Here is a 20,922-nt window from a genome sequence, read left to right as displayed (position 1 = left end):
ACTGCACATATATACATATATATATATATATACTGCACATTGGTGGTGGATGAGGAGAGACCCCTGATATGATTGTAAAGCGCTTTGGGTGTACAGTAGTACATGAAAGCGCTATATAAATGCCTCATTCATTCAATCATTCATTCATATATATATATATATATATATATATATATATAAATTTTGATTATAAAAACAAAGAAATAATTATTTCTTGAACAAAGGAATTATATAAGTAATGTATAAAAATCAACATGGAACAACATTTACGTTTTACTTCCATAATGTGACATAAATGTAAAGATAAAAAATGTAAAGCAGCACTTCATTTTATACAACAGGAATTGAATTGTTCCATACCAGAATGGAGCCAAACCTGAATGCGAGTTTTCCAACAATTATGATGGCTAAAGTTCAAGTTCACCTTTGAGAGCATCTGGTAATGCTTATTTTTCAAATCTAATGTTGTTTGCTATTATTTCTAAAATCTTTGTGGCTACATTACTGCACTATCTTTTTGCAATATTTTAAAAATCTACGTAATCTACAACAGTATCCTGAAACAATGTTAAAATAAATATTAACTTCAGAGCCATAGCCTCATGGGCAGCGCTCTGACACACAGTGCTGGAGCATAATAGGTGACTTGAGATTGATTCCCAGCTTGACATCCTAGTTGATCCCTGTCTCTCATTCACTGGCCTTACCTAATAAAACTTAGAAAAGTGCCCCTAACAAAGCTATTAACATCATCCAAAAGGAAACGGCTAGAATATTAATAATTATTATTATGATTATGAATGATTGTGAAGACTTTTTTTTTCTTTGGACTGATGAAGTATGCACAATAAAACATGTGTGTATTAAGAAAATAAATGTTAAGTTCAGTGTTGACTTTAAACATGGAGAACGCACTATAAGATGTTTATGTAAGATTTTTTGATGTTATGTTAATTTATGTTATTTAAATACAAATACTGTTAAACTCTCCTTTTTTCATTTCTTGCAACTTTGACATCATGGCCAATATATAATGATTTTGTGCTTATTATAATGCTTAGGGACCAGTTATGCCAAAGTGTGTTGTGGTTGCCATCTGCTAAATAAAGAATAATAACTCCCAGTTCTCTGATAAAAATAATAGCTTTGCGTACGTGCATTTTATTTTAGTTTATTGCGATGAGAAGATAAACTGTGCCAGACAGCATCTCTCATCTACCAGACAAACACTTAATCTGTGACAGTGACCTATAAATTTAGAGATTATTGTAGTATGTCAGAGCAAAACCGACCCTGAGATTCTCAAGAGAGCCCAGTCTCATGACAAGTTCCCCATTGGTTCCTATTGTCTTCGGTTCCACCCCCGAATAGTCTTAAATGTCACTTGTGATGACATATAGCATGAAAATAAACTAATTCATGTTATGGCATCAGTGAAAATGTGAAATACACATTAATTCTGTTCCTGATTCGTTCCCATAGTGTGATATAGTCCATTATACACTATACTAGTGTCAGTCAGAGGCTTAGATAAATATCTTCTCTTCTCATCCACCAAACCAAGGTTGTTTCCCTCCAGGAAGTTAAAAATTAACTTTCTGAGCTCAAATTTGTTAATACAAACTGTATATTTCATTCTAAAATTGCTTGTAAAATGTGACACTTTAAAGGAGGTAAGAACTCTAAATTGCTTCCAGAAGTACGAGATTGTTTACAGCACATCCACTACTCGCATTCCTTTACTTGCTGTGTTTTTGATGCCTGGGGAGGGTAGGTGTTTTAATGTGGTGGATAGTAATCTCTTTACACCTTTTTCAGTTCACTTTTTTATGGTAATGGTCTGGGAAAGTGTTTTAAAAGCATAATGTGCCCTACATCAGTATGAGGAGACAACTAATACCATTTGGTTCCAAAATAAATAATCATTAAGATAAGCTGAAGATTAAATGTTTAACAAACACAGCATAACTAGTGTAAAATCTTGGGTGATACATCAAAATCATTTTTGAAACATTCATGGGTCATTTATACAATTAGAGAATATCTATAAAAATGCTTGAAATATTCTAAGACTTTGCAGTAAAAATTGGGCATGGCTAGAGTTCCTATAAAAAGTATTCACCCCTAGGACGTTTCTTTTTTTTTTTTCTTCTTCAATTTTTCAACAATAAACAACAAAGTGTTCAGATTGGCTTTTTTTGGGACAATGTGCAACACATAGATTTTTTCATGTCAAAGTGATAACAAATTTCTACAAATTGGTTGAAAATTATAAAAGCCAGTTGTCCAATATAGGAGCACTGGTGTAAAATCTTGGGTGACACATCAAAATCCATCACTAGAGACATTTTAGAGTCAATTTACTGCGTATATCACAGAAGTATAACACAACTGCATTATCAAGCGGACACTACAAAATTAACTTTGCTCTGCTACCAGTCATGTTGTGTCCAATCAAGCATATGTTCATTATTATAACCTATGGGGTGCCACCTCTTTCAGGATCAGGATTTAATGTGATACTCCTGAGTGTCTGCTTTTTACCAAGGGGACTGTTGAAATACGACCTCATATACTCTCTGGGTTTTTAAGGCTCCTTAAAAGGTAATGATAGAGATGGTATTTAGTGTGCTCTCTTTCCTGGACAGTTGTACTTTACCAGTACGCACAAGTCTTTTGTTTAGCTGAATGCAGCAGAAGGTCATGTGTATGAGAATTAATACTGTTTAAGAGGATTCCAGACAGATGGTATTTCTTTGTTGGACCATTGTGTTTTTTTTTATTTATTAGAAAACCCAAGCATGCCATCTAAATGTGGATTTTTGGAATAAAATAATTGCTGAAGCGTTTTTGCGCCTCTTATAGCACACATCACTTTTAATTCATATCTATGTGACCCCTGTCCTAATAAGTACTGTTCATACATTTCTGTCCTCCCATCAATTCGGAGAGGAAGGAGGACAGAGAGAGGGAGGGGGATGGAGAGAGAGAGAGAGAGAGAGAGAGAGAGAGAGCATGTGTGACTGTTTACAGCTGGGACTATCTGTTTATGTCAACCTGACTGGCAGTGGAGTGGCTGTTTTTCCTAGCCTCTGACGGATTCTCTCTCCTCAGCGTAGCTGCTTGTAGGTTAGCCTATAGTCTTCTCTAAGCCTTTACGTGAGACCTTCTTCGACTGAGCTCGTATCGTTTATGAGCAAGTTATTTACGCGAAATCCGATCTGACAAAATATTTATAGGCTATATTTGAGGTGGACTGTGATATACTCCTATATTGGAGCGAGAGAGACCAGGCAAAGGGAAATATATTCAAAATACTCGTTTCCAAATGGATGGGATGAAGCCAGAATCGACGGCTGAGGAGAATCAGGATGAAAGGGAAGAAAGCAAAGGTTTGTAACTGTGTGTAATCGTTTTCTGCTTTGTACTTCGACTCGGATTTATTGTGCTAGATGTTTAGAGAGCGGCTTAACCTATTTGCGAAGGCTTCGCTTGCGCGCCGTTCATTGCGAATGAATCGAATATTTTATTGATTGAAGTGCTTGTGATCCTCATCGTGTCATTCACTTATCATTAAAATGCTTTTACGCCGTTAATTCGATTAGAGAAAGCGCATGTTTTATCTAGGCACCTTTGGAGCGCTCGTGATGCCAAATCTTTCCTCTGCGTCTTTGGAGAGCAGTTTCCATGATGATTTGAATAAGAGCTGCTCCTGTTACCTTAGTGATTTCCCCTCAGCAATAATAAAGAAGAACATTTCTTTGTTCGGACCATATAGATTCATAAATATGAAATACTATACTATATTGATTATATTTCGAGCATATTCTAAATGTTGTGTTGTCTTAGTGTCGATAGTATTGTTGATGGTGACGAGGTGGAGGTGTCGCATTGTATTGAAGGTGTTGTTTACATTGCTGTAGTGTTCGCTGCTAAAACCAATGGACAAATTCCTCTGTTAAATTTGATAAATAAATTTGATGAATTCCTTTGCTGTTCAACGTTGCGCTATATAAACAGTTTTTGACAAAATCCAAAAACATTATGAAATTATTAGTATCTTTTACAGCTGACTAGTAGAAAATAAAAGCGCCAGATACGCAAATAGAATGCATGCTTTGAATATGTAAACTCTCAGCACTGTAGTGTAACCTACAGCACCGGATCCCTTGAAGAAAACATGTAATAAAATCTTCATAAATTTTGTGTCTTTAAAAACAGGTTATTAGCGATTACCGAGTTTAGTGATGATATTGGTGCAGGATTATCTGAACAAGGTTATTTATATAATAAAAATCATCTTAGCATAAGAAGTGCTCTAAAGAGGACTATCCCTGCCCCCCACTTGACCCCCACCAGATTTGACATTTTACATGCTGGACTATTGTTGTATAATATTATTATGCTGACTGAGTTGTGGATTTGCAGTAAAGTCCAGGTTCTCCACAAGCATCAAAGCAACAAGGAGGCTGCTCCTCCACTCCACCCACTGGTTATGTCATACAACTTGAATCAAGCCTTGAATGATTATGTTAATTTTCACTGCTCATAAAACCAAAAAATCATGACATTTAAGCAGATAATTCCATGTCTTTATTCTTTCTACCGTTCTTATTCTTTAATTCTTATCCTCTCTTCTTCCGTATTAAAATTTGACCAATTTTGCCATCAGCGCAATTAGATTAATGCATTATGGAAAGGGAGACCTAATGGTACCATATGTGTTGCAACTAAAATATGCAGAGAAAAGTAGTCTTTATGAAAATTTGATGCATTTCCAAGAACTCTTGGTCTCTGCCAGGTCATCTTTCTGTAGATGTTTCTCTATGGTTCTTCGATTAGAGGTTGAGCTTTGGAGGCAGAGTACACATAATTTGTTCACTGAAAGAATAAGTTCACCTATTTTTAACTGGTTTTATGTTTTTACACAGTTGGTAGAATATGTAAATTAATTATGTACTCTTTTTCTGTGTTACCTGTACCCAGATATCCCTGTTTATTTGTCTGCAAAAGTCTGCCGGATGACGCAAAATGCATCAAATTTACAGTGTGTGCAGAATTATTAGGCAAGTTGATTTTCTGAACATATTTTTTTCCCAAGCACATTTTACCAATTCCAATCCACATCAATCTTAATAACTACTATTAATATTGTTTTTAATCATTTATAAGTGATATATAATTGTTCATGAAGGCTGGAAATGAAAAATGCCTTATATTTAGGTGTGCAGAATTATTAGGCAGGTTTTCTTTTACAGGCAAAATGAGCCAAAAAAGAGATTTAACTCAGACTGAAAAGTCAAAAATTATTAAATACTCATGAGAAGGATGCAATACTAATGCAATATTAGAAATTGCAAAGTTAAAGCATAACCAAGGGACAGCAAAATGCTCATTGGGTCAGCGGGGTCAGACAAAAACAGGTGGAAAAGAAAAGACACATGTTAACTGCAAAATAATTAAGAATTAAGGTGAAGAATTAAGTGTGAAACCATCAGGAACCCTTTAGTCTCCAGCGCCACCATTTTCCAGAACTGCAACCTACCTGGAGTCTCCAGAAGTGCAAGGTCTCAGGATCTCAGAGACTTAGGTTAGCTAAAGAATCCTAAAAAATGACCCGCACTTGATAAGAATCACAAGATGAAGTGTTATAAAATACATGAAGACTGGGTTTTTATAGGCCTTATAAACAGACAGCTTGAGAGTGACTCCTGAAGGACCAGCACCACATCCTCTTGTACCACTGTTTGAAGAATTTATCTTCCAGAATCTGGCAGTAAGTTTTGGAAGATCATTTTTAGTCCATCTCTGCAAGACAGACATTTCAGGATAAGAGATGGACTAAAAGTGAACTCAAACACCTTACTGCCAGATTCTGGATAAATTCTTCAAACAGTGGTACAAGAGGATGTGGTGCTGGTCCATCAGGAGTCACTCTCAAGCTGTCTGTCTATAAGGCCTATAAAAACCCAGTCTTCATGTATTTTATAACACTTCAGCTTGTGATTCTTATTAAGTGCGGGTCATTTTTTAGGATTCTTTAGCTAACCTAAGTCTCTGAGATCCTAACACCTTGCACTTCTGGAGACTCCAGGTAGGTTGCAGTTCTGGAAAATGGTGGCGCTGGAGACTAAAGGGTTCCTGATGGTTTCACACTTAATTCTTCACCTTAATTCTTAATTATTTTGCAGTTAACATGTGTCTTTTCTTTTCCACCTGTTTTTGTCTGACCCCGCTGACCCAATGAGCATTTTGCTGTCCCTTGGTCATGCTTTAACTTTGCAATTTCTAATATTGCATTAGTATTGCATCCTTCTCATGAGTATTTAATAATTTTTGACTTTTCAGTCTGAGTTAAATCTCTTTTTTGGCTCATTTTGCCTGTAAAAGAAAACCTGCCTAATAATTCTGCACACCTAAATATAAGGCATTTTTCATTTCCAGCCTTCATGAACAATTATATATCACTTATAAATGATTAAAAACAATATTAATAGTAGTTATTAAGATTGATGTGGATTGGAATTGGTAAAATGTGCTTGGGAAAAAAATATGATCAGAAAATCAACTTGCCTAATAATTCTGCACACACTGTATATAAAATTAATTATATTTAGATAAATTTCTATTTAGAATTTAGATAAAACTACTATATTCTAGCATTATGGGTGGATTAAGAGAACACCACAGCCCCTTTTCTCTGTTTTCTCTAGCACCAATTCACTTTTCTACTTTTATTAAAAGCCCATCTTGCCAGCTGTGAATTCCCAAATTAAGAGCAATAACTTTTTTTATAAAATTTTTGATCTAGTATGTGTAATGAAAATGTCACAAATTGTTCTTCCTGTGATGGGACTCCTTGTCCTTCCTGTGATATAACAGCTGTGCAGTTAAAGTCGACATGAAACGGAAGTTGGGATAGTCTTTTCTTCCCAATTGTGATGCATATCCAAATGGCTTCCCGAACAAGGAAAAAATGTAGGGCGGGATTTTTGTCAGTCGGGAGTAGAGTGGTGCAGGGATGACATATTTTTGTAGGCCAACCCGGAAGTTAGCATTACCCTTGGTTCCCTCGGCAAAAAAACAAAACAAAAAAACAGTAGGATTTTTTTCCATTGGCTTTTGGATTATTGCAAGAAAATATGGTCTGTGACTAAGAAAAGCTTATGATTCCTACACGTTTTGTTCATCGTGATTGTCTTCACAAATGGAAAAGGTCAAAAGCCAATTGTAGGCTAAAAAAACAAACTACGCCACGGTCCATTTTCAAAAAAAACATTTTCCCTGAAAGTTTGAGTTATTATAGTTTCCAAGCGTGTGATTATAAACACAACGAGACTGTGGAAAGCGGACTAGGGAGTAGATGAGTTTATCAGTTCATCTGATCACTTTTAATGTCCCTCTGTAGTCCCATTTAGCCACTTATTAGCAACATTTTTTGAGACAATTAAACACTTTAATTCAATCGGAAGAGGGAATTACTGATGTATTTTTCGCAGAATTAAACATGAAAATATCATGAGCTCTTATTCACAGACCTTATTTCAGGTGTTTAACCAAAAACTCATTCAAAAAAATCTATTGTTCAGGATGATGGAACCAGTTTGGAAGTGCTAAAATGCTAACTCTTCTGAGTTTTGGCCTACGAAAACACATCAAAAATATGTGGATCATTTTTGCACCAGTAAACACGTCATCAGAGAAGAGAAGAGATGTTTCTGCTTAGTGTTTTTAAATCTTCACTTAAAACTTATTTTTTCAGGCTAGCATACAAGTGAATATTCTGTTTTTGTTTTTGTTTTTTTAAATACATCTTTGTCTCTTAAATTTGTTTTGATGTATGTTTCTATTTTTTATTCAGTGTATTTTATTTCTTGTAAAGTGCTTTGAGGTGCAACTTTTAAAGGCGCTATATACACTGAACAAAATTATAAACGCAACACTTTTGTTTTTGCCCCCATTTTTCATGAGCTGATATCAAAGATCTAAGACTTTTTCTATGTACACAAAAGGCCTATTTCTCTCAAATATTGTTCACAAATCTGTCTAAATCTGTGTTAGTGAGCACTTCTCCTTTGCCGAGATAATCCATGCACCTCACAGGTGTGGCATATCAAGATGCTGATTAGACAGCATGATTATTGCACAGGTGTGCCTTAGGCTGGCCACAATAAAAGGCCACTCTAAAATGTGCAGTTTTATCACACAGCACAATGCCACAGATGTCGCAAGTTTTGAGGGAGCGTGCAATTGGCATGCTGACTGCAGGAATGTCCACCAGCTGTTGCCTGTGAATTCAATATTCATTTCTCTACCTTAAGCCATCTCCAAAGGCGTTTCAGAGAATTTGGCAGTACATCCAACCGGCCTCATAACCACAGACCACGTGTAACCACACCAGCCCAGGACCTCCACATCCAGCATCTTCACCTCCAAGATCGTCTATGACCAGCCACCCGGACAGCTGCTGCAACAATCGGTTTACATAACCAAAGAATTTCTGCAAAAACTGTCAGGAACCGTCTCAGGGAAGCTCATCTGCATGCTCATCAGGGTCTCGACCTGACTGCAGTTCGTTGTCGTAACCGAATTGAGTGGGCAAATGCTCACATTCCATGCCGTCTGGCACTTTGTAGAGGTGTTCTCTTCACGGATGAATCCTGGTTTTCACTGTACAGGGCAGATGGCAGACAGCGTGCATGGCGTCGTGTGGGTGAGCGGTTTGCTGATGTCAACGTTGTGTTTCGAGTGGCCCATGGTGGCGGTGGGGTTATGGTATGGGGAGGCGTATGTTATGGACAACATGCATTTTATTGATGGCATTTTGAATGCACAGAGATACCGTGACAAGATCCTGAGGCCCATTGTTGTGCCATTCATCCACAACCATCACCTCATGTTGCAGCATGATAATGCACGGCCCCATGTTGCAAGGATCTGTACACAATTTCTGGAAGCTGAAAACATCCCAGTTCGTGCATGGCCAGCATATTCACCGGACACGTCACCCATTGAGCATGTTTGGGATGCTCTGGATCGGCGTATACGACAGCGTGTTCCAGTTCCTGTTAATATCCAGTAACTTCGCACAGCCATTGAAGAGGAATGGACCAACATTCCACAAGCCACAATCAACAACCTGATCAACTCTATGCGAAGGAGATGTGTTGCACTGCGTGAGGCAAATGGTGGTCACACCAGATACTGACTGGTTTTCAGAACACCCGGATTATTATTATATTATTTGTTATAGAGGGACGTGAAATTATTTTGATTAAAGATTATGAGGGCACATGAATAAAAAAAAGGTAATTATATACACAGATAAATCATTTATAAAAAATACTGCAATATTACTTACAAAGAATTGTCAATTTAGATTTTATGGTGACTTTTACATTCAAATTTGCCTCCTGGTACACAACACCTTATCACAATCAAATTAACAACCAATGCATAAAGTCCCACCCTTCATTTATTTATTTTTTTTGACAAGCTATTTTACTCAAAAATGTGTCACAATAGGGAAGTGAAGTCAGTCTTTTTAATGCAATTTAATTCCTTAAAATGAGTTTGTTTTACAACTTTTAGATAAATAATAATAAAAAAATAATTGGCATTACAGTTGCAGTGTGCAATAGTTCCTACATTTTCTAACATTTCTGTAAAATAAATAATGAAGACAGTCCAACATGCATACATATTTCTGAAATGCTGAATAAATCAGAATATGCACACTCGACTGGATAGTTACAAAGATTGTGCATGGGAAGAGACCAGATGAACAGGTGTTTTGAAGCTTCTTTGCTGAGGTTTAGAGGCTAATATGCTTGTCTTTTTGTACAACGGAATTATACAGAAATTTCATTCCTTATTTTGGACACCAGGTTCAGTGTCCTTCAAAGCTTTCTGAGTATTGATTATCATTCGGCCAATTCATTGTGCCATTAATTGGGTATGTTTCTCAATGAGTACAAAAAATCCAATAACGAGAGAATATGTGCAAGGAATGAGAAAAAGCAAAAGGTCTTTCTCTCTCTCGCACAGAAGAGGTGGCATGCACGCTCTTCTCTTTTTACATAACTCCTGCACTTTCCACATCAAAAGGATTACATCATTCCTATAACATGAAAGGGGAGGGGCATATAGGCTACTAAAGGTGGGGAAGATAAAAATGAAAATTGCAATAATCTCTTTTCACTTTAAGAGTCATTGTATATTTTACATCTGGTATTGCGATTAGGAAATATGTAGGACGAGTAACAATAAAGTAATGGCTCACAGAAATATGGAAATAACTGATGGAAAGAACATTCTTTTTTCCCATTATTGTCTACTGTAAATAATGGGAAATACTTTTTGTGGTTTGCTTTTAGCCTTTGGGCCAATATTGCCTGTTGTCGTTAAGGTAGTCTCAGCCTCAGACGTCACGCCCACGGACCGTTGGCTGAACGTCTGATGCATATGGCACACTTATCTGGAAACACTTCAGGAGTATCGAAGTCGTCATCTGGTTGGTTGAATTGTACAAGATGTCCGGGAGACGTGTGTGTTGCGTTCTTTAATGGTTCATGGTTAATGGTTCATGAATTAATCATTTATTAGATGCACACAGTCTATTATTTTTGGTACATCGACTTTCATTTTCACACCCCTTGTGCAGTCCTTGGCCAATTGAAGCTGCGATGGAGTCAAGACCTTCTGCCGTCAGTTTGAAGGTCTGGCTATGTGAGACTAGCGTTAAGGTATCTTTGTGGATGTTCAGGAACTAAAAATTATGACAATGGTTAGATGTTAGGGTACTAAAGATGAAAGAATTGATGCATGGATACTCTCAGATAGGCATTTTTAGCAGCATGGGTAAGTTAAAAAATGTCTTTTAAGTATTTTTTAAATTTCTAAATCCTCTGTAGTGAGACTTTTAAACTCTAGAGTAAATAGCATTTACTGTAAAACCTGTGCGTCTTTGTGTGCATCTACATGTGCGCATTTGTTTGTGTTAATGTGTGTGAGTATCTGATATGAGAGTCTCCAATAAACTGCACATCACTGTCAAACTTACAGTGGTGGAAAGTTCTTTATTGGAAAGTTTATGTTTCTTTGTACTTTTTTACAGTTTTTATTTTCCTGTTCAAAATGCTTTTAATTCTTCTTTATCTATACATGTCATAAGCTATAAATACACGCAGTACCATGCATATCTCATATACAATAAGCGTGGGCGAAGCTAAAGAGTGACGAGCATGTGCAGCTTTTGCGTAGCAAAGCTATCAGTGGTCAGCTAAACATGTATTTAAACACATGCAATACACCATCACATTATCCCTGGATAACTTTTGATTCAATATACTTTCATATTGTTTACATTATATGCACTTACCCGCCGACTGCCAACAAAACAGACATTTGATGCAGTTTTACTTACCACCCGCAGTTCCAACTCATTACCGCTGTGACCGCTCCATCTTTCAGTTTCAAACGATCTGTAAATCCAGCGTCAAACTGGGACTTGTTTATAAAACCATAAGCGCTGATCCTGAGGCCTCGAGCAGCCACGGAAAAACACGAGATATTCTCCGTTCATTTTAACCAATAAAAAAGTGATTGCAACTTTCAGACATGACTTTATCCTTATTTTGATAGTTTTTTAATTTAAGGCAGTTTCTATGTTTTTTTTTTTCTATGTTTTTCTTGCTCTCGCTCTGGTTGATGTGTGCACATGCGCTCCTCCTTCCATACAAGGAATTCCACCCTTTATTACGTAATACAGGGCCATACTAGAAAAAAAAACTTTCCGAAACATGTAGGAAATCTTAAGGAGTGTATTTGGCACAGAAATACTCCGTCATACGTCCAACTCGTTTTTTTAAACTTTGGCCATGTTTAGCAAGAGAATCCAACTCTTGAACAGTGTAAATAAGTCAGAATGCATGAAATAGCATTATACCCCCCCTTTAAACATCTCTCTCCTGAGGTATGAGGGCTGTGTGTGTTTGTGCTGTCTGAAGTCTATATACTGGGCTTTTCATTACCCAGTATCAGTTTTCCTGATCTCTGTTCCCATACTACTTCCCACTTTCATTCTTTTCTCTCTGTCTATCTCTCCCTCCATCTCTCCCCATTTAAATTCCCTCTTCCTCTTTCTAATTCAACAGCAGAATACGGTTGTCAGTCCTGTTTCAAAGTATATATATATATCTATGGTTTTATTCACTCGAATTCTATAACTGATCTACTCTGATCTTTAATTTCCAGCATGTCCACATGTTCTGAGAAACAAAATTTCGGTTATCCTATCCTGTGTGAACAGAATCATACTGCAAAAGTGTACACACTCTTGTGTTGTTTCATCTGGGGTTCCAGGTAATTCTAGTAGCTCACAGAGCAATTTGTTATCTGTTTTCCAGCGGAGCTGCTACCATGAGGTCTGTAGTCTAAATGCAGGCAAAAATTGAATTTGAACCATTGAGAGATGTTGTCGGTTAATTGGGATTTTACTTGCACCTGGATTGAACCCATTTATTGAATAACATTGAGTCAATTTTGACACTTTAGTCTTTCATTACTGTCACTGTGGTTGCAGGTGTTATTCAGAGCTATTGTGACAAAAGAAAGGAGCTTGAGGCTCCTGTGTTGTTGAATAAATAGGACAATTTTTGACCTACTGTAATACGGTTCTCAATTTCAAACGCTGATATGTGAGCTTAGCCTTTCTCAAGATTGCAGAGTACTGTGAGCATGTGAGAGTAATCACAGAGAAGGAAGACAACCTCATGTGCCTCTCATTTGGAACAACTCACTCAGGGCATGCTGACAGCCTCCATCTGCCACCACAAACTCACAAGTCTGTTAAGACACTTTTGTGTAAGAGTGTGTGGGCGAGTGGTTTCATAAGCATGTAGAAGTGTGCTTGTGCATTCATGTTTCTGTGTGCTGATGTACCTGTGTATGAATATTGGCTTGTGCTTGTGTAAATGTGTATGTGTGTGTTGTGTATAGGTATGAACAACACTAACAGGCAGGTTGGCACAGCATGTTCTGATCCTGCATGATGCCATTCATCCTCTTTTATATGGATCCTGTCCACTCTGCCCACTGGTGCTCAATCTGCTGTTCTCTCATTCTTTCTTTATCATATCTTTATCAGAGAGAGAGAAAACATATGTATTCATAGTGATTCCTTACACTTTATTTATAATTTATGCATTAAACTTTTGTCCAGTTCTAGAGGAATATTTGAAGCCACAATAACAATAAAGATTTATTACGTATGTCCGAGTGAAACGGCTCCTCAAACAAGAAAAATGTAGGGCGGGACTTGCTTTTGTTCATCGGAAATTGATTGGATTGTTGGATCGTTGTGATTTGCTTTTGCTACAGTCTCATGTGAGTGACTAGTTGTCCCGCCCTTACATTAGGATCCTTCAGAAAGATATACAGAGCTGCAGGTGCTTTATCAGCCAGAAATTCCAGGTTAGAACATCATGTTACTCTTGTAGTTAGTTCTTTTGATGATATTGTTATTGTTGATGGATTCACCTGTGAGAGGTCAGAAGTGAAGTTGCTGAAGTGCAAAGTTGTTTGTTCAAAATAAGTTATTTTTGAGTAATATTTAAATGTTGAGTTATGTAAATTACAGTATACTCAATATTTCATCAAGTGCTTTTGTCTTTATCATTTACCTTAAAGGATCAAGAACAGTTTGATTCCTTGGCTCCTATTTTAACGATCTAAATGCATGGTCTAAAGTGCATGGCGCAAGTGCGCTTCCATTTTATTATTTTAAACATATTGCATGAAATTAAAAGTTTTAAAAATTGTGTTGTATTAACTCATTTTAATTCATTGTATTGAACCCGCAGAACAAATCTATTTTTAGTGTAATTTCAAGTTGTTTATCAGCACAGGAACAGTAGGTCACAGTTCAGGATACCCTGCATTTACATAAATAATTACAGATTAATTCTAATTCTAACTATGTGCCATTTTTTCTGGAGCTGCTTGTAATTACACATGCTGCATTCACGCCATGTCATAATTACTGTAAATAAAGCTCCGTATGCTTTCGAATTGCACGGGTCATGTGGAAATCTCAATGGTCAGGTGGTACAGCGGCCACATGGTACAAGTTGTAGCTTACAGTTGAGTTTACTTGTTGTAATTACAAGTTCTACAAGCACCTGAAGGCTTTTTACAGTTCAGAAGCCTTACAATAATTACGACATGACATGAATGCACCGTTAGTTCTTGTTATTAGTATTTTAATTAATTATAGTAATGTGTAATATGTGTAATATGGTCCATTGTAAAATAAAGCATCACTGAACAGTACATTTCTTTCTCACCCTGTATGGTCAGGAACAGACAAGCTGTTGTAACTGTTGAGCAGTGTAGGTCTGAGTTTAGAGTGGATGTGTGCTGTGAGCTATACTTTGACAAAAAGTGCAAAATAGTACAAATGTGTGCCATGTGCATATGTTTTATGTGTTTGTGTGAATGTTTGTAAATGTGTACATGAGCATTTGAGTATGTTAAAAAGGACAGGGATGAGGTCAAGGCAAACACTTGAATTCCTTTCAGGCATACCTGATGGATGTGAACGGACAGTCAGCTACTGCACATACACACAAAAACACATGCAGAACTGGGTCTAAAACCCACAGCATCGAGCATTGATCAACACAGTCTGTTGGGGCTGAGAGGAGGGGCAGCCTTAAAAGCTGTCCACTTAATTATGGCCATTTACTCACTCTAAACACTGTCTGTCTCTCAGCAGGGTCACATTGCAGTCCTACATCACCTCCTCCACACTGATCACGACAAGCTTTACGTAAAAAAATCAGTGCTTAACTATCGTAAGATATATCTAAACTGATTTCTGATCAGTCACTAAAACAAGCTCAATTCAAACTGCATCCCACAAAATAGGTTGGTAGAAGAGTGAATATGTGTGGGAGATGACACTTTTTTGACAGGGGCTATGCAAATTCCTATAATGCCATTGAAACAGCATTTTCATTGGTTACCCAGTGAAGTTTACCTGAATGTTCTTATGCTTCATTTAAATGCTTCTGGGAAGCTTCTACTTCTAAGTGCATTTATGGTATGCCGCGCAATCAAGTCAAAATATTGTTCAACATTTTAGGGGTTCTATTACGCTTTTATAATTTTTTTTTTTTTTTTTTTTTTTTATAACATTTTTAACTTTTTTTGTGTGTGTAATGTTGCTGTTTTAGCATGAAAAAGGTCTGCAAAGTTACAAAGCCCAAAGTCTACTCCAGTTATTATCAGTAAGCACTGCTTCTGAACTCCTTGAAACACCTCGATTGTAGTCTTGAGGTTTCTTCTGGGAACGTATACATCACAAAATATTCCTCATTTAAATAATGCCGGGCCAAGCCATCCGCAAAAAAAAAAAAAAAAAAAAAGAGACAAGGCCGGGTTGAGTTGCATTAGTAGTGTGTTGAAACTCGCGGTTATGGTAAGGGGCATTTCCGAAACACACTGGGCCCTATCATATATCTGGAGCAATGCGGTGCCAGGCACAACGCAAGTGTTTTTTGCTAGTTTCAGCCCAACTCAGTTATCATTTTCACGTCCTGCATCACATTGTTTAAATAGCAAATGGATTTACAAATGCACCCATTTGTGCGCCCATGGGCGTCCTGGTCTGAAAACAAGGAGTGTTTAGGCGCGTTACTATTTTGAGGCAACTGCAATAGACTTTGTTTTGTTATTTAAAGAGAGTGTTGGTAATATGCGCCTATATGCGGGTGCACAAAGCGCGTACATTCTGCTTATTACATACACAGGGACACGCAGCAGCACACAAACATGCCAAATATTAAAAATAAAAGGATTACAATGTTAAAGATTATTATTGTGTGCATAAAGATAAAAATGCTTTGGTGGAATCCGGCTTTTCCCGTAGATGGTCTGCTTGCGCGCTTTAACCTCGGACATGAGCAGATCCGTTTCCTCGCTAGAGAAGCGTTCAGGTTTTCCGTCTGCAAATTCTGTCATGTAAATAGCGAATCCACCATGGTGCGAGTGCAACTGACTTTTAAAGGAGACCTATTATGCCTCATTTTACAAGATGTAAAATAAGTCTCTGATGTCCCCAGAGTGTGTATGTGAAGTTTTAGCTCAAAATACCTCACAGATATTTTTTATAGCATGTTAAAGTTGCCACTTTTAGTGGTTGAGCAAAAACGCGCCATTCAGTGTGGCCCCTTTAAATGCAAATGAGCTGCTGTGCTCGGCCTAAGAGGGCGGAGCTTCAAGAGCTCGTTCTTCCTGTCAGGATTCAGTCAGAACGCACAATAATGTCAGAAACTGCGAATATATGCTGCATGGAGATAGAACAGGTATAGTTTAGTTAAATTACGGTTATAACTTATATTGTCTTCTTGTTTTTAATCCACTATATTAGTACATGATAGCCAAAACTATACAGATGAGTTTTATGATGTTTATTGTACTTCACCCAAAAGATTAAGCGTCCGTTTTCACTCTAGAAAATCTCTGTAAGAGCTTAATAAAACACAGTACAAGTGTGCATTAAAATATTATCCATGAACTCTCTCTCTCTCGTTTGTATTATCATCACCAACATAGCGAATAACACAGAAACACTCGTTACAACTAACAGTAAACTAATATATAAAGACCTTATGCCTTTCACGTGGTGCTTAATAAACTTTATACCGGTAAATAAATTCAGATGAACTGTAATAAAGTGCCCTCTCACCTTCATTACTGCCGTATCCAGTATCACTCTGGAGGCTGTAAGCTGGATCACGAACAGTTTTTACTTGTATATCCTTGAGTAGCACATTTTAGCACAGTTTCTGTTTTGTGTCGTCTCTTTGTATTGATATTCGTTCACAAAGCAGTCCGGGGTGAAATGATTCGCACAGACATAAACGAATTTCGACAGAACTGAGGGAGAAAACCAAGTTAATCCACCTCGTTTTCATCAGCTCAGATTTTGGGAGTAAATGAAGAGAGCTCTGTGGATTAATCTATCCAGCTACAGAACACCTAAAACACTTGGGAGACGTTCTCTTCAGTGCAGCAATGGCGAATCACTCGCTGTGAACAACGCGCTCAGGGCGGATCTACGGTTCTATGTTCAAACGTCAGTGTTTGTCAACACTTGTGGGCGGGGCCTGTGGATTTTGTGACATCACACTGCCAGGGATCTGGAAACGGCTTGTTCTGAGACACTGCTTATGATTTATGGGGATTCAAAAAAAGGAGTGGGTGGATTTTTATCACTATAGGGTGGTTGTGTACACACACTGCCAACACACATTTATGTCCAAACACCATGTAAAAGTGAATTTTGCATAATAGGTCCCCTTTAAAGGGAATGGGAGATGAGACTCTGATTGGTTTATTCCAAATTACACCCAAAATACATCCATTTCTCATTAAGAGAATAGGGACAACACGCTGACCATTTTTCCTGTCCTTAAACTAGCAAAAGTGGATTCGGACACGCCCTTAGCGCACTTGCGCCGTGCGCTTTAGACCATGCGCTTAGATCATTAAAATAGGGCCCACAGTTTTGTATCCATGTTTTATATCAACACTCTCTTTCCACATCACAACCTGTATGATCTAAAATATAGTTTCTCACTTGTAAATACGACTTTGACTGGTCATTAATGTGATCCGAACACATAAATATGATATTTATGACTACATTTGAATTTTACATTAATACCTGGTTTTATGAAGAATTCTAACTGAAAGGACATGCCATTATTTGTAACCTTGAGCTTAATGTTATTCAGGCTATAAAATGATAGATCTCTTCTCTGGTGCTTTGTTTGAGCATTAGCATCATTCGATCTAAAGCTCTTTAATGCAGCAGGTGAATATACAGGCGTACAGTATATAGTCTTTGCACAGGGCAAATATGGGACATTTTGCCAGTGGCAAACATTAAAGAGAAATGTATAATGAGCCATAAGGGCAGAGAGAGATGGCAGGGCTCCAACAGCTTGAATAGATCGACTGTGTCTCTACCGAAACTGACATTGTGTCAGTGTTTTTCTCGCTTGAGAGAGAATTCTTCTCAGAGTGCACAGAAAATTGGCCTACAAATTAATATGCCACTCCTAAAAAGGAATGGCCTATAGCAGAAATATGCACATGACCCTTTAAATATTCACCAATGTTTAAATAAAGATGTTCGGATTCTTTTTCTACGTTTTTTTTTTTTTTTCCCCCACAGAATTGTGTTGTTAATTAATATGCTTGGGAGGTCAATGCTTCCCCACAAATGCTTAAATATTAAGATTACATTTAACTAAGTTGCAGTGCTGTTTAAAGAGCAGTTGAATCTGCACTCTTTAATACATTACAAAGCATTATCAGGGCCATAGCACTACCTGTGTGACTTTGTAGGTTAATGAATACAAATAGAATCTCTTTATATATTCCACATTTAGCAGAATAGGAGACAGAGTGGGAGGGGGTGACCCTGGTGAGGAAAGGGTCGTAAGGGGATAGTTTACCCAAAAAAATGAAAATCCTGTCTTTATTTATTCACCCTTATGTCATTCCAAACCTGTATGAATTTATTTCTTTTGTGCGACACAAAAAAAGTTATTTTTAAAAAAATGTTTCAGTGATTTTCAGTTTCATTGGGGTTCAGTGTTGTTTTGGACCCATCATACTGGTTTGGAATGAAGTATGATTTTTGAATGAAGTATCCCATTAAATGTAACGATTAATAATAGACAAAATCTTGCGAAACCCACTATCATCTTCCTTCAAGGAATCACAGTTCAGGTCAGGTTTATACACACTCACACACACACACTCTTTCCCCTAGGGTAGAGTATGAGTGGGAAGCATGTAGAAACCGTGGCATTGCGGAGACAGTCAGATGTGGGTGCACTCAACTGGGTCGTGGGTAGCATGCTGCCATGGCAACCACTTTTCACCAGCCCCCGGGCCAAAAAAATGTGTGTTCATTCTTTCTTTCCTGCCTTCCATCTCTACGTCTCTCTTACTCCCTGTTTCATTTGAGAAAATCTTGCTAAACTCTCTGTCAGAGGATCTACTGTAATGTTCTGAAAAGAGGTTGTGAGGAAAGTGCTCACTCTGATTGCTCATCACTGCAGAACATCTCACAGAGGAGCAACAACCCATTCAGAAGCCCTTTAAATAGTGTACACATACAAAATGCATGCTTTGTAGTGCAGAGAGCCTTGCAGTGGTTTGCAGTTTTTATCTTTAATTGTAAATCACATTGTCATGTCATTTGCATCTTTGGAAATTTCTGGAAAAAGGGTGTAAAACTTATTTACCCTAATGGAATAATTCATGGATTTCATTGCATGCTAAGAAGAGCTACACTGTATTTAGCCACTTTCTTATAATTTGACCATATAAACATCAAGGTTTGGCAAGTTTTACATTTGAAGCCTATCATGTAGGGCCAGTCTCGGTTTTTAACAGCTGTTGCTGCCTTCTAGCTACATGTATAAATTCATAAAACAAATTGCAGTCATAGCAGCTGCATCTGGCAGTGGTGTGGCCGCTGAGGTGGGGGTGGACGAAAGCAATTCCAAACCATTACCCATCTAGGTCTGTTCAACTCTTAAAACTCCTGCCTTTCTCTCTCTCTCTCTCTGACCTGACTTACCAAATGCAGCAATGCCAAATGCTAAATGAACATTGGTGCTCACTTTTAAGTCATTTAGTGCTGGATGTCAAGCACAGATAAAAGCTTACCTGCTCTATGATCCTTAAATGGGAACTGTCAGCTGTCAGAGCTTCAAACTGTATTTACTAACTGCAGAAATTAACGTGGGTTTTATTACCTTTGCTGGTGTTTTTTTTTTTTTTTTTTTTTAGTAAATTACAAAACAAATGATGCATATTTTAAAAAGACTTCACAATAAACATTAAGGTATTTCGAATTGGTCTTTATTTAAATTAAGTAAACTAAATTACACATGGACTAACAAAATTATTTTTTAGTTTTATCTTTAGTGAAGTCTACTTTCATTCATATTATAGCTGGCACAGCATATATCATATGATGAAATTAAGTTTTAAAAATCCAAAAAGTATTTTATTGACCTACATTAAGTATCATTTTGGCTTATATCTTAAAATATATTAATTAAGCATGGTAGGTCTTTATAATAAATAATCTTTTTACTTTGTATGAATGTTTTTGTCTTTGGGAAAATAAATATGTTTGATGAATATTAAATCAAAATTTAAGGTCTGAACAAAACCATAAAAATAATTTGAGAAAAAGTAATAATTTTGGCCATAACAAATTAGAATAAGTTGGTCCAAAGTATCAGTTTTTATCATTAAGGAGCTCATCTCCATAGGACGTCATAGATCTTCCAGTTTCATCATGGAGCGTTCTCAAATCCCCAGCTGCTACAGTTTTTTGAAGTTACATGTTTACAATGTTAGTCAAACTCAATGAAATGATATTGTGCAGAGCTTTATGACTTTTATATGAAGTTGTAAAATGTATTTTCTGAGATGCTAAATAGATGAAAGCTGAGTGGAGAGAAGGAGAGTGATGACCTGTGTAATCTTTGCCTTCTAAATTCTATACTAATGAATAGCTCATTGATTTCCTTTATGGCTGCCCTGTTTTGCCTGTCTATGGTCCATTAAAGCTCTTAAACACTGTTGATAAATGGAGAATGGTTCAGGCACTGTCACAGATGCCCACTGGAGGTGCTCAACAACAGGCTCCCAAGAAGCTCTGAGTGAGTGGACTTTTTTAGCCCAGTGAAATTTGAAAAGTCAAAAGGTTGTGTAGTTCACTTTATTTGTATTCAGTCTGACCATGTCATACTGAGGCTTCTGTCAGCACAACTAGAGGCTTTAGTGTAGACAGAATTTATCTACAGTGTAACACCTCTGGGTTAA

At 37.2% G+C, this 20,922-nt stretch overlaps 1 protein-coding gene across 3 annotated transcripts in view; it reads left to right on the top strand.

Moving 5' to 3' along the window:
* Positions 1–20,922, top strand: part of gpm6ba (glycoprotein M6Ba) — a 54,768-nt gene that overhangs the window by 17,092 nt on the left and 16,754 nt on the right. For 2 of the 3 annotated variants that reach the window (XM_048197060.1, XM_048197062.1), the window contains exon 1: positions 3,029–3,392. The exons of the other annotated variant lie outside the window; for it this stretch is intronic. In XM_048197060.1, the coding sequence (XP_048053017.1) occupies positions 3,329–3,392 (64 nt within the window). In that variant the 5' untranslated portion in view covers positions 3,029–3,328. Of the gene's footprint in view, positions 1–3,028; positions 3,393–20,922 lie in introns of those variants that run through there. 3 annotated transcript variants of the gene reach the window in all.

This window comes from Megalobrama amblycephala, linkage group LG7 (assembly GCF_018812025.1).
Source record: "Megalobrama amblycephala isolate DHTTF-2021 linkage group LG7, ASM1881202v1, whole genome shotgun sequence".
NCBI classification, from domain to species: Eukaryota; Metazoa; Chordata; class Actinopteri; order Cypriniformes; family Xenocyprididae; genus Megalobrama; species Megalobrama amblycephala.
Note: the sequence above shows the minus strand (reverse complement) of the source record. Positions and strands in the feature narration are given on the sequence as shown.